The 13,909-nt window shown below is 46.7% G+C and overlaps 1 protein-coding gene across 3 annotated transcripts in view; it reads left to right on the forward strand.

Annotated features, from left to right (window-relative positions):
* Nucleotides 1-13,909, forward strand: part of LOC143302173 (uncharacterized) — a 52,749-nt gene that overhangs the window by 20,724 nt on the left and 18,116 nt on the right. For 2 of the 3 annotated variants that reach the window (XM_076616712.1, XM_076616714.1), the window contains exons 10-18: nucleotides 14-245; nucleotides 967-1,173; nucleotides 1,712-1,840; nucleotides 2,944-3,164; nucleotides 3,876-3,941; nucleotides 5,102-5,332; nucleotides 7,340-7,655; nucleotides 8,177-8,280; nucleotides 13,451-13,599. In XM_076616712.1, coding sequence (XP_076472827.1) covers nucleotides 14-245; nucleotides 967-1,173; nucleotides 1,712-1,840; nucleotides 2,944-3,164; nucleotides 3,876-3,941; nucleotides 5,102-5,332; nucleotides 7,340-7,655; nucleotides 8,177-8,280; nucleotides 13,451-13,599 — 1,655 coding nt within the window. The remainder of the gene's footprint in view (nucleotides 1-13; nucleotides 246-966; nucleotides 1,174-1,711; nucleotides 1,841-2,943; nucleotides 3,165-3,875; nucleotides 3,942-5,101; nucleotides 5,333-7,339; nucleotides 7,656-8,176; nucleotides 8,281-13,450; nucleotides 13,600-13,909) is intronic. The other variant, XM_076616713.1, reaches the window with a different exon arrangement.

The raw sequence follows: 13,909 nt of genomic DNA on the forward strand, positions 1-13,909 counted from the left end.
TGGTCCCACACAGCCTGTGCAGGACCTGCTGCCAGACCCCCAGCTGGAGGGCCACGGCCTGCCGGACCCGGTGCACTCAGAAAGTGGTAGCCGCTTCAGCAAGTGGTTCAGTGCCCAGGCCATGGGCAGCGAGCACGGGCAGCAGGAGGCAGGCCACTTCACCAACAGCAACATCAACAACAACCTGCTGATCAACCACCGTAACAGCCCTGCTAACCTCAGCGACGACTTCAACTATCTCAACGGTCAGTACCACCACTGTGGAGTCATTGATGATAATAGTGCAATTATATAGCGCTTTTAGACCTCTTGAACGCTCTGCAACAATATATCAGACGTAAATCACACAAAGCTGCATGCATGCACATTCACATATGTACATGTGCAGGTTTGGTGAATTATCTTGTGTTTGATGCAAGTCCTTTGATAACTGTAGGATCAAGCTTCAGTGACCTTTTTGGTTGTTTGATTTAGCAGTGAGCTTTTTTGGATAGTCTGTTGCACTGTAGCCTTGTAATAGTCCCTTTGTGAGTTACCTTGTTTAACCCTTTCACCGCCAGTCAATTTAGAGTGCAAAATTCCCTTGTGCTACAAACACAGAAAATACGGTGTCTAATAATAGCTGGGGATTCCCCCTGCGATGTGTATATGGCCTGTCCTACCACCGAACATTAAGAGCAGTAGGCTCATGGATGATCTGATCACCTTTCAGTGACATGGGTCCTCTACCTAGCTGCTACATAAATGCGAGCTTGGCATTGAAAGGGTTAAGCTGAACCATCTTGTGCACATGAATGTCTGTGGGAATTACAGTCCACAAAATACAGAAGAACAAGTAGAATATGGAAGAATCTTGTACAGAAAGACTGTAAGAGAATTAAGGCTAGCTCATCAGACTCTTTGTGCTGGAGACATAGTTAACATCAGTGCCCCAGCAGTGTCTGTCTGAACCCATTGTGTGTGCAGACATGCTGGAAGGATCGAAGAGCCCCATGGGCCCCTCCCCGCCCCCCCATGGGGGGCAGCCCCCCTTTGGAGAGAAGCCTTTCTTCCACCAGTTCCCAATCAACAAGGACAACCTGACCCATGGCCCGGACCACAATGCTCAGCACAAAAACTTCACCCCCATCGTCTCTGCTCTTTTCGGGGCTATGGAAAAGTCCGGCAATGCTTGTGAGTGTTGATGTGAACTGGTACTTGGAAGACTGTTGTGTTTGGAGCTTTGTTATGCTTAGTATCAGTCAGGAATCATTTGAAATATGTATTTTGAAAAGACAAGTGATGATAAGGATGTTGGCTCATTATGTGTTCATTATTGTTTATTCACTGCACCGATTTTCAAGGAAATTAGTTACTGTGATGAGAGGGGACAGAGCTCAAAGAATTGGCTAAAACCATAATCTCTAAGTCTTTACTCAGCAACAGGAAGTTTTCAGTTTGTGGCAAAGTTTTATACAAATGTTTCATTTACAATTAAAAAGGAAGCTTCAGTCTTTGGGGTTTGGACATACCCGAGTGCCTGTCTGCAGGTTGGTTGTATGTATGTCAGACTGTGGAAATGCTCACTTAGGTTGTTTTATTATTTTTATGCTAGATTTCAACTCCCCCTGCTCTTGACAAAGTCAGCTTGTGATGATGTAGGAGTGCATGATTTTTGTCATGGTTGGAATCTCTTCTCACTGGTCACTTGTGTGTCTTGTTTTCTCTCCAGCCACGCCTAGTTCCAGAGGTAGCTTTTCAACACAGGATGCAGAAGCTCAGCTGAAGGCCATGCTATTTGGAGGGGCTCGGGACAGTGCCTCATCCAGTGGTACTGCAAGCCCTGCCAATGTGCCATTGGGTAACTCCTTTTTCTTTTGTATTTTTTCATTGTGAAAAATTGTTTTCTGAATTAATTGGTTTTCCCAGCAAGAACCTTGATGTTGTTAGGAATGAAAAGTATTCTGTTGATTTATATGTTTAACAAATTGGGTATGTTAGTTTGTGTGTGTGTGAGAGAGAGAGAGAGAGAGAGAGAGAGATTAATTCTAAGATTTTAACATTGACATGTTCTCAGCAATATGTAAATTCTCAGCAATCATAAGCGGTAAAGAAACTTAACCAGACAGAATTGTACATATCCTTACAACCTATCTAGCCATTGTCTTTTCAGAGACACTGCATGTAAGCAGAAGTCATAAATCTCTAAACGCCACATGAACTTAAGAAATATTCAGAGTGATTTTATTGCCTCCATCCCCCAGCAAGCGTGTGATATTTTGAGGAATGGCTAAATCTTGGGAAAGTTTGTTAAGATAGCACCAGACAGGCAGCAGTGGAGGATTCTGGTGGTAGCCTTATGTGCCACGCAGCATGTAATGGATAAAGGAATCGGTTAACCATCAGATACTTTTTCACTTGGAACGGGCTTTGTCAGATCTCTGCACTCAGCTCTTTCAGAGTCTGGCCTTGAAACCTCACCTTCACTTTCATGAATCCCTTGATTTCTGTTGTGAAGACAACCAAGACAGTGCCACCAGTCTCCTCCATGTTTCTGTCTGCTGCTCTTTGGGATTCTGCCAGGTTCATCATACCAGTCCATTGTTGGATTTTGTCTTCCCAGCTCTTCCTCGTCTTCCTCGTCTGTGGCTTCCACTGACTGTTGCTTGCAAGGTCTTGGCAAATCCTGTTGAGCTGGAAACATGTCCATAAAAGCCTAAACTAAACCTACCTCTTTTCAGTAGCTCTCCCCTCCCCACCCTCTTTCCAGTCAACAGTTACTCCGGCTTTCTATTCACATTTATTTATGAGTTTTATCTTTCATCCCTCTGAATCGGACTTAAGCAGGAGTGTGAAAGACTGGAATGCAAGTGGCTTGATTTTGTCTCTGGACAAGATTCAGCACTGCATTAACACCTTTACTGTCATCATTATTGACATTATCATGGATGGTGTGTGGTGCAGGTGTTCAGCGCAAAATGAAGACAGTGGCTGAGCTGGAGGCAGACCTGCACCAGAACTCCCCCCAAAGTCCCGCCTCCACCCCACACTCCACCCCCGCCCCCATGGGCACCACAGCCCCTCCCCCTGCCACTGCCCGCAATGACGACGGTGACCAGTCAGCCTTCAACCGTCTGCTGAGTCTGATGAAAGTGGGCAGTGGTGGTGCTGGCCCTCCTGTCCCCGTAAGTCTGGTGACTTGGGGAGGGAATGGGATACGGTCTGTGATTATTCTGTCTGCTGTTTGTGATTATCCTTTAGACGGTGTTGAGGGTTTCTGCCTTCATTGATAGTACTTGCACTTGGAACGGTCTCTGTCTCTTGGCCTTATCAAATCCATGTGTTGTTAAATGTCTGGTCTCACAACCTACCTCTTTCTGAAACAGCCTCCATACCTTGCCCATTTTCTGTCCATTGGTTTTCTAGCCTTCTCACTAAGTGTATTTATAAGTTTTGTCTTTCATCCCATTGTTATGCATGTGTGTGAAAGTGCTTTGATTTGTTTCTGTACTGGATTCAGCAGTATATGAATATTGATTATTGTCATTGTTATTACAGTCAATTTTCGAGTTTGTCTTTGTGGTCCACTGTCTTCATTTATTAAATGGAGGGATTAGGCATACTTGTCTTTCTTTCCAAAAAAAAGGGTAGTTTACAGGCATAATTTGTCAGTGACAAAGAAAGATGTATGTCAGAGGGGTGATTTCTTCAGGAATAGCTAGTGGGAAAATAAAAGTGAAAAATCATTTGTTTCACCCTTTGTCCCAGTGGGGGTCTGTTGCAGCTGTCTGTCTTGTTACAGGCAGTTTTGTAATCCCATCTGTGTGTGTGGGTATGTGGTTGAGAGCAGAATGAGGAAAGAATTATGAATGTTTACTTCCTTTACTTATTTCCAGAGGATGCCTGACCAGCGCTCTCTGTCCCCATCTTTTGGCATTCAGGCCCACAACGAGTTCACACAGGTAAGATGATCAAGGGTTAGATTTCAGTTTGGCTTCTGTAATTTTGCTACACAGATTAGATTTTTTTTTTTTAATCAAGAAAACGGAGTTGAAAAAAATGATTGCAATGTTCCAGACTATCATAATAGTAACCTCTGTGTGTAAGGTGGATATGTGTGAAATAAATAGGTGCACAATGTCCCGTTCTCATTTACTTTTTCTGGGTCAGTGGACATTTGATGATGCAGGGAAATGATTTGTGTCAAAGAAATACACATGTCCTGGACAAGAAAAGTGGCTGACTGTTGACTGTGAGGATGGTACATGTTAAAATGTCCTTGTTCCTTTGCTAAGATTGTGAAGACAGTGTTTGCTGAATGGCCATGCTCAGAGTGAAGATTGTGAAGACAGTGTTTGCTAAATGACCATGCTCAGAGTGAAGATTGTGAAGACAGTGTTTGCTGAATGGCCATGCTCAGAGTGAAGATTGTGAAGACAGTGTTTGCTAAATGACCATGCTCAGAGTGAAGACTGTGAAGACAGTGTTTGCTGAATGACCATGCTCAGAGTGAAGACTGTGAAGACAGTGTTTGCTGAATGACCATGCTCAGAGTGAAGATTGTGAAGACAGTGTTTGCTGAATGACCATGCTCAGAGTGAAGATTGTGAAGACAGTGTTTGCTGAATGACCATGCTCAGAGTGAAGATTGTGAAGACAGTGTTTGCTGAATGGCCATGCTCAGAGTGAAGATTGTGAAGACAGTGTTTGCTGAATGACCATGCTCAGAGTGAAGATTGTGAAGACAGTGTTTGCTAAATGACCATGCTCAGAGTGAAGATTGTGAAGACAGTGTTTGCTGAATGACCATGCTCAGAGTGAAGATTGTGAAGACAGTGTTTGCTGAATGACCATGCTCAGAGTGAAGATTGTGAAGACAGTGTTTGCTGAATGACCATGCTCAGAGTGAAGACTGTGAAGACAGTGTTTGCTGAATGACCATGCTCAGAGTGAAGATTGTGAAGACCGTGTTTGCTGAATGACCATGCTCAGAGTGAAGACTGTGAAGACAGTGTTTGCTGAATGACCATGCTCAGAGTGAAGATTGTGAAGACCGTGTTTGCTGAATGGCCATGCTCAGAGTGGCATGAGGACCGTGTGTGCTAATCCTACATGTGCACAGTATCTGCACTTCCAGGCCTTGCTGAGGAACCGGGAGCAGCAGCGTCAGATCCAGCAGCAGACCCTGCAGAGCATGCAGCAGCCCCCGCTACCCCCCTCCCAGCTCTCCTCCTCCCCTGCACAGGCTCAGGCGGAAGCTCAGGCCCAAGTGCAACAGTTACATCATCAGCTGCAGCAGCAGCAACAGCAGCAGCAGCAGGCAAGTCTGCAGGCTCAAGGAGTGATATCCAAGGTGAGTTAGAACTCTTGTTTTTTTGTCTTGTGCTGTGTTTTTTGATTTCTTTGTCTCATTTGTCGCATGTTTGTTAGTAACTGAGCCAGCAGAGCTTGCATATTCTCTTTGGTCCATATATGAGAGGTCATGAACTTCAGTCTTGGCTAACTTACTAAATTTTTGTCCATGCAACATTTTCTTTCAGCTAACTAAAAGGGCTTCGGTTAATGCACATATGTGCGTCCCTGCACTCTAAAATGAGAGAGGACGCACTACAGTTTTGGCGTCAGTTGAAATGAACTATCGCAGTCAAATAACAGTGCTTGCTTCTTCTCGTATCACTGGTTTTCAGTCAGCCTTTTATCTTCGAGAAAAATAATTCAAATGGCTGCAATATGACGAAGACGCACTAATAATGAAGTGCAGAACTTTTGAAATTTGCAACCAGGTCATCGTGCAACTCCCGGGAAATAACTGAGATATATATATATCTCATTCTCTCTCTCTGGTGTGTGTGTGTGTGTGTATCTCTCTCTCTCTCTCTCTCTCTCTCTCTGCATGTCTTTCTTTCTCAGTGTTCAGAGAAAGCTCATGAATGTGTGTGTGTGTAGACCTATCTCTTGCACTCATTCAGTGTGTGTGTGTGAAATGATTGAAAGGCAGTGTGTGGTGTGTTTGGATGAAAGATTGGTTTCTTGACCTGCGACTGATTGGACTTGCTAGAACCACATGAGGACTCCCTAGAATACCTGAGTGGGAGTCCTGTGGACTCTCTAAGCAAACCAGGAGTAGGAAGCCCTGCTTTATCCTTAATTTTTGTCCATGGAAACCTAATGTAAATTGGTCATACAAACTTGGCTGTGTTACACTGTTTTATTGTATTGCTTTTGTAGGTGCAGATCCTCTTCTTCCAGAAAGAAGTTGTGCACCACGAGCTCAGTTTGGTATGAGTTTTAGGGGAGGTGGTGTGGTGATTGGAGGGAGGGGGGCAGCAGGCTTCCAGTTCCTCCTCCACTCCTGTCCTGCACTGTGCTGTAGTCATTTGTTTGGCTTCTAGTTTTCAAACAGGAGGCTGTGTGTTATGTCTTTTTAGAGATATATTTATGTCTTGATTTTGGAAATATTTGCTGGTCACCGGCATACATACATGTAGAAATGTTTCTTCTGCTACAAGTTGTGATGAAAAAATACACACCAGAATTTGTAACTGTCACATTAGAGCTGCAGGTATGAAGGCACATGAGACGATAGATTGAAGTATACACTTAATGCACACAGAAGAACTTACGGCAACAGAAGGGTTGTCCCTGGCAAAATTACCAAGTACACATTGAAGAACTCATGGCAACAAAAGAATTGTCCCTGGCACAGTTCTGAAAGAAAAATCCATTTCGGAAGTAAAACTAATCCACTGTTAGAAAAAAAAAGAAGAAAAAAAAAGGTGGCACTGCATTGTGGCGACATGCTCTCCTCAGTTCAAACTCCACACACTGTGAAATCTATTGTGACAAAAACAATAATACATTGCAATGTATAGTTTATAACCTCCAAGACCTGATGGATGTTTTGTGGGTCAAAAAGAGGCTGCTTTATCTTATGGTCAGTGTATGTATTGTATTCTGTTACTCTTTTTAGTCGCCACATATTTCTCTTAGGGCTGTTCTCCCCAGGGAGAGCGTGTTACTGCACATGAGAGCCCCACCCTTTTTTCTGCAATTTTATTTGTTTTCCTATCGAAGTGGATTTTTCTACAGAATTTTGCCAGGGACAACTCTTTTGTTGCCGTGGGTTCTTTTGCGTGCACTTACCTCAGTTTATCATCTCATCCAAATGACTAGTGTCCAGACCACCAGTCAGTGTCTAGTGGAGGGGAAGAAAATACTGGTGACTATGGGATTCAATCCAGTGCGCTCAGATTCTCTCACCTTTTAGGTGGATGCGTTACCTCTTGGCCAACGCTCAACAACACTTGGTGATTATGATGTGAGACAGAACGTTGGTGTGTGTGTGTGTGTGTGTGTGCAGATGCCCATCATCCAGCACCCCAGCCAGCAGGCCCCCCAGCAGCCCCCCCACATCGTGGTGCCCCGCCCGGTCCTGGCCCAGGGGGTGGGGCGGGTGGCCCAGGGGCAGTCCCAGGACCCCATCATCAACTTCTTACAGCAGAACCCCAAGATCGTCATGAAGCCCGCCTCCCCCATCCCCGCCATGGTGGCAGGGCACAGCTCAGCCCAGGGAGGGGTTCCCTCCCCTCTCCCTCCTGGTCTGCCCCCGCCCAGCATCCGGGTCACCTCGCAGCAAGGCAACAACCCTGCCACTGCCAGGGTGCCTTCCCCTATCAGTGAGTTCCTGCCTCTGCTGTGTCTTGGGGATTAGGCCTAGGGTGCTTGCTGCTTACATGACAACTGTCTGTCTGATGAGTTTTGTTAATATCGTTTTCTTTTAGTTCAGATACACATAAGATTTTTGTGATACTATCATCAACAATCGTCTTAAGCATCAATGGATGCGTGAGCTTGACATGGCAAGAAATGTGACGCCATGCTTGCTAAGTGTTTGGCAACTTAGGGTCATGGTTGGAGGGCAATGTTTAGAAGTTGAGATGTAAATGACTAGAAGAGTTGAAGGTGAGATGTGGCAAAACGAATGGAAGTAAGCATTTCATGTTGACGTAGTGTTGTGGGGTATAGGTACCGCACTTTATGTTTCATAAATTAGGATCATGGTTGAAAGGCAGTGTTTGGTTGTTGCGGTGGTGTAGGCAACTAGAGAAGAAGTTGAAGGTGAGAGCTGGGGAGATGAACCTTCTTGTGTGTTTCCTCCCTTGACGTGGTGTGTCAGGTAGAGAGGCCTCTGTTTCAGTGTTCAGCCAGCAGCCCCCTATGCACCTGAGTGCCCCCTCCCCTATCCACCCTGTACAGCTGGGGCCTCTGGCAGGACAGGCCCTCTCCACCAACACCCTGACGGTAAGCACGCCTCACCGCCTGCTGTCTGTCTGTCTGTCTGCATGGTGTTTTCTGAAGCTGTGGGGACTTTGTGTACCTTGATTTTTTAATTAAATTTTTTTTTTTTTTTTTGATATGTAGGACTGTGATTGTTGAATGCAGTATTTACTGGTGGTTAAGATTGAAGCATGTTAGATATTTTATGTATATGTATTGTATGTTTGTATGTGTTATACACCACATAGTGATGAATTAGTCTTAAAACACCACATAGTGATGAATTTGTCTTATTCTGATAGACAGTTTATGCCCATTTTCCTGTCTTTTTTTTGTCTTATGTGTGTGTGTGTGATTTCTGTTGTGGTTGACCATGTGTGTGTGTTTGAGAAGTATTGAAACTAGATCTTGCAGGGAATTCGTCAAACTATTATTTCATTTAAGAATATGAATAAACATATGTTCCCCTTTTTGTGACTGAAATGGGGGCAGTTTGAAGGCCTTGAAGAAAAGTATGCGAAAACTATAGAGGTACGTCTAAGGCTTGTGAAAGTTAATGAAGTTAGATGCATAGAGATGGTCTAACTGTTCAGGCTCGAATACCAGACATGGAAGTTGTGGTGAGAATTGGGGAAAGTCTTGATTTTCATTGTGGTAGTATGGAACACCAACATTCATCAAGCATAGTAGACTGACATTTGTTACAGAATTGAAATGACTGACTCTGCTCACCCGGAATTGGCTATACCAATGAAGGTGCCTTGGGTATTCAGCATCCCCTGTTGGGTGCCATTGATCTTTCACACACACACATGAATAGCATCACTATAAGTAGCATCCACACCTGGAAATTCATCAAAGTATATTTAGTCATATATATATATATATATATATATATATGTCTATGTATTTGTATATCAGTGTCAGGTCAGATAGATAAATCTGCTACTGGTAACCTGGATCCCAGTACTACCTGTCACAGGGTCGAATTGCTGGTGACTAAACCAGCACCCCCACCAGTCCTCTCAGGAGAATGGTGAGGAGGGTGGCAAGACACCCTGGTGGAATTAAATGACCCATCAAAGGGTGCCAGCTCTGGAGAGCTACCTGCGGCCACCTAGCTAAGGGAGTAAACCCTGACAGAAAATCTGGTGTGGAGCCCCTGAGGCGGTTGGATGGCAAACTTTGTCACTTTCCGGCAGCTCCTGCGGCCGCGTTGGCACCAAAACATAACAGCCTTGCTGTTCCTTTGGATCTGTCAGCGAGGTGGAGAGGGGGGAGGGGGGACAAGCTGCATGGGCAACAGCCTGTCTTCCATATTACATTGCCTAGGCTTATATCCATCCATCCATCCACAAACACCTTGCACCTAAAACCTGGAGAGGACACTCCAGCTTCGCTACTAGCACTAGCGTCGGAACAACACGTGAAGCAACAGTTACCGGTTATAAGTTAGCGCTCAATTGGCGTAGAACCAACGCCAGGGGTTGCTTCTGATGGTGGGAGGGACCCTTGCGTCCCACTGGACAGCTACCACCCGCCCAAGCTGGGCAGCCCCCAGCCAGTTAGGTGCTGTCCCGCCACAACCTGCTTTCTTCTAAGGGTGTATGAAGATTAGGAGAATATCCGACAAGTAGGTCATTAATTTCTGCACCAGGCAAAAAGAAAACTTCAAGAAACGGATCAACAATGAAACTGGCCTGTTGGAATGTCCGGGCAATGATGCCTGGGCTCTCCCAAGATCTGCAAGACATCAGTGACGCCAGAAAGACGGCCGTCATAAACAGCGAGCTGAAGAGACAAAATGTGGACATTGCCACTCTGCAGGAAACACGGCTGGCTGACTCAGGAACACGAAAGGAGAGGGACTACACCTTCTGCTGGCAAGGAAAGAGCTCTGATGCCCCAAGAGAGCACGGAGTAGGCTTTGCAGTCAGGAACAGCCTGCTGAACATGATCGAACCAGGCAGCGGCAGTTCAGAATGACTATTGACTCTCCGCCTCAACACCTCCGAAGGCTATGTCACTCTCGTCAGCGCATATGCTCCAACTCTGTCCGCCTCTCCAGACGCCAAGGATGAGTTCTTCGAAAATCTTGCATCAACCATAAGGAACATCCCCAGGACTTGTTCTTCTTGGCGACTTCAATGCCAGAGTGGGTGCAGACAACAATTCGTGGCCCTCCTGTCTCGGTTCCTTTGGAGTGGGGAAAATGAATGAGAACGGGCAGCGACTACTTGAGTTTTGTACCTGCCATGAACTGTGCATCGCCAACTCCTTCAAGACGAAGCCCCAACACAAAGTCTCCTGGAGGCACCCACGCTCAAAACATTGGCACCAACTGGATCTGATCCTAGTAAGACGAGCTGCCATCAAAAACCTTCTCCACACTCGCTCTAACCACGGCACAGACTGCGACACGGACCACTCTCTGGTATGCTGCAAGATCAGACTGCAACCAAAGAATATCCACTGCTCAAAGAAACGAGGAACTCTCGCATTGACGTCAGCAAGATGTCTCAGCCAGACCTTGTAGAACAGTTCGCAGAGGCCTTTGAGAGAGAATTCGATGCATTGCAACCCAGAGACTCTGCCACAGAAAGATGGGAAACGCTATGAGACACCATGCACCGCATTGCTATGGCCACCTTTGGGAAGAAAACCATGAAATCCCACGACTGGTTTGAGGCCAAATCATCAGAGATGACTCCCAGTATTGAGGCCAAGAGCGCTGCACTCACTGGTACAAACGGTCACCCAGTGAGAAGAACCTGCAAATCCTCAGGGCCACCAGGAGTAAGGTTCAGTTTAACGCCAGGCGATGTGCAAATGAGTACTGGACAGAGCTCAGCGAAGAGATACAGAATGCTGCTGACAGAGGCAACATCCGAGGGATGTATGATGGTATCAAGAAGGCACTGGGACCAACACAGAGCAAGACTGCCCCCCTCAAATCCTCCACGGGGGAAGTAATCAACAATCCTAGCCAGCAGATGGAGAGATGGGCAGAACACTACTCCGACCTCTACTCCACAGAAAACATAGTGTCCAACTCAGCCCTCGATGCCATCAAGTGCATGCCGGTCATGGAAGAACTTGACGCAGAGGCAACTGAGGACAAACTCAGCAAGGCCATTAACAGCCTGACATCAGGCAAGGCACCTGGCAGTGACGGAATTCCCCCAGACCTCATTAAACACTGCAAGACTACTCTTCTGCATCCTCTGCACACAGTCCTCTGTCAGTGCTGGAATGAGGGAGTTGTACCGCAGGACATGAGGGTCGCCAAGATTATCACCCTGTACAAAAACAAGGGTGAAAGGAGCGACTGCAACAACTACAGAGGCATCTCACTTCTCAGCATTGTAGGCAAAGTCTACGCTCGGGTCCTAATTCACCTGCAGAAACTGGCCGAATGCGTTTACCCGGAATCACAGTGCGGTTTTCGAGCAGAGTGATCCACGGTAGACATGATCTTCTCCCTTCACCAAATCGAGGAGAAGTGCAGAGAGCAGAGGATGCCGCTGTATGTCGCATTCATTGACCTCACCAAGGCCTTTGACCTAGTCAGCAGAGACGGCCTTTTCAGGGCTCTTCGAAAGATCGGCTGCCCCCCCAAACTGCACAGCTTGATTGAGTCCTTCCACTCTAATATGAAAGGGATGATGCAGTTTAATGGTAACCTCTCCAAGCCCTTTGACGTACGCAGCGGTATCAAACAAGGCTGTGTCCTCGCCCCCACCCTGTTAGGAATCTTCTTTGCTCTTCTCCTGAGACATGCGTTCAGCACAGCGCAAGAAGGGATCTACCTGCAGACCAGATCAGATAGCAGGCCCTTCAATCTCGCCCGTCTCAGAGCAAGGACAAAAGTGCACGAAGCCCTCATCAGAGACTTGCTCTTTGCTGATGATGCTGCAATTGTGACCCAAACCCAGCGGGACTTGCAGTCACTACTGGACCGCTTCTCCCAGGCCTGCAAAGATTTCGGTCTGACCATCAGTCTCAAGAAGACAAATGTCCAAGGCCAAGACACGCCATCTCCACCAGCCATCACCATTGATGACTACGAGCTTGAAGCCCTCCATCAATTCACTTACCTTGGGTCCACCATCACCGACAACCTCTCCCTTGACACCGAGATCGACAAGAGGATCGGGAAGGCAGCCACAACGCTAGCCCGCCTCACACAAAGAGTGTGGACAAATCCCAAGCTGACCATGAGGACAAGGATGGCTGAATACAACGCCTGCGTCCTCAGCACCGTGCTGTATGGCAGTGAGGCGTGGACCACACATGCTCGTCAGGAGAAAAGGCTCAATACCTTCCACCTGAGAAGCCTACGGCACATACTCGGCATCTCCTGGCAAGACAAGGTGACAAACACCGAAGTCCTGACTCGCGCTGGCCTCCTGATCATGTATACCATGCTGAGACAGCGTCGGCTGCACTGGCTGGGCCACGTTCACCGCATGGAAGATGGTCGCATCCCAAAAGACATCCTTTATGGAGAGCTCGCCACGGGGCAGAGAAGCATCGGCCGCCCACAGCTGAGATACAAAGACGTTTGCAAACGTGACATGAAGGCACTTGAGATCAACATTGATTCCTGGGAGGGCCTTACAGATGACCGCAACAGATGGAGAAGCACTCTCAAGAATCAGCTACAGATTGGTGAGGACAAACTGTCAGCTGCTGCAGCAGAAAAGCGAGCTCGCAGAAAGGGGACGGCAGCCAACAGACCAGCATCAGCTTACACATGTGACCGCTGCGACAGAGACTGTCTCTCTCGCATCGGTCTCTACAGTCACAGGCGACGCTGCTTAGTCCAAGCAGACAGTCCAGTTAGACATTAGGTCGGGTATACTCGACCCATGGTCAGCCATGACCGAAGGAGGTCTACTAAGTACAATGTATATATAATCTCTGTTGTTTTGCAGGTGTTTTTTTTCCTGTCCAGATATGTTTTGTGTGTTTGATGTGGTCAATTTTTAAAAGTTTTGAATAGAGTAGTCCTGAAATGTCTGTGTGCGGTCAGCTGGACTATAAGCCACATTGTCATGTCATGTACAGTATTGACTGCCCGAGGGACTGACAGTTATCCCTGAACATTGTAAGGCTCCCTCCCAGTGGTGGAGGTGGTTCAATGTTCTGTAGAGACTAAAGTGGTGCCCAACAGTTTCCTGTCATGTTGCAGACGACGTCTGGGATCCGATCTCCAGTGCTGCAGCGTGTGCCCAGCCCCCAGGAGCTGAAGGCCCACACCCAGGCCATCATGCAGACTGCCCTCATCAAACGCAAACTGGAGGACCAGAAGGAACGCTACCTGAAGAAACAGCAGGAAAGGTCAGGGTCATTGGCCTCCTCAGCTGGTTGTTCTGGACTGAAAGCCAGAGTCAGCAGTCAGGCTTGAGACGGCCTTAGTGGTCAGCGAGGCTCTAAGCACCATAATTTGATTGATTTGATTTGATTTAGTCAGCATCCAGGCCAAATATCAGGCAAACAGTTAAACTTGAAAGCAAACCAACTGCCAAGTCAGTAATTTTAATTTGGTTTTAGACTGACCACCAAGCGAGCAATCAAGGTAACTATCAGGCCAGCAGTCAAGTTAGCAGGCAGTCAGCAGATACATTTAACAGAGCTACATGTTACCGCA

This window comes from Babylonia areolata, chromosome 29 (genome assembly GCF_041734735.1).
Source record: "Babylonia areolata isolate BAREFJ2019XMU chromosome 29, ASM4173473v1, whole genome shotgun sequence".
Taxonomy (NCBI): Eukaryota; Metazoa; Mollusca; class Gastropoda; order Neogastropoda; family Buccinidae; genus Babylonia; species Babylonia areolata.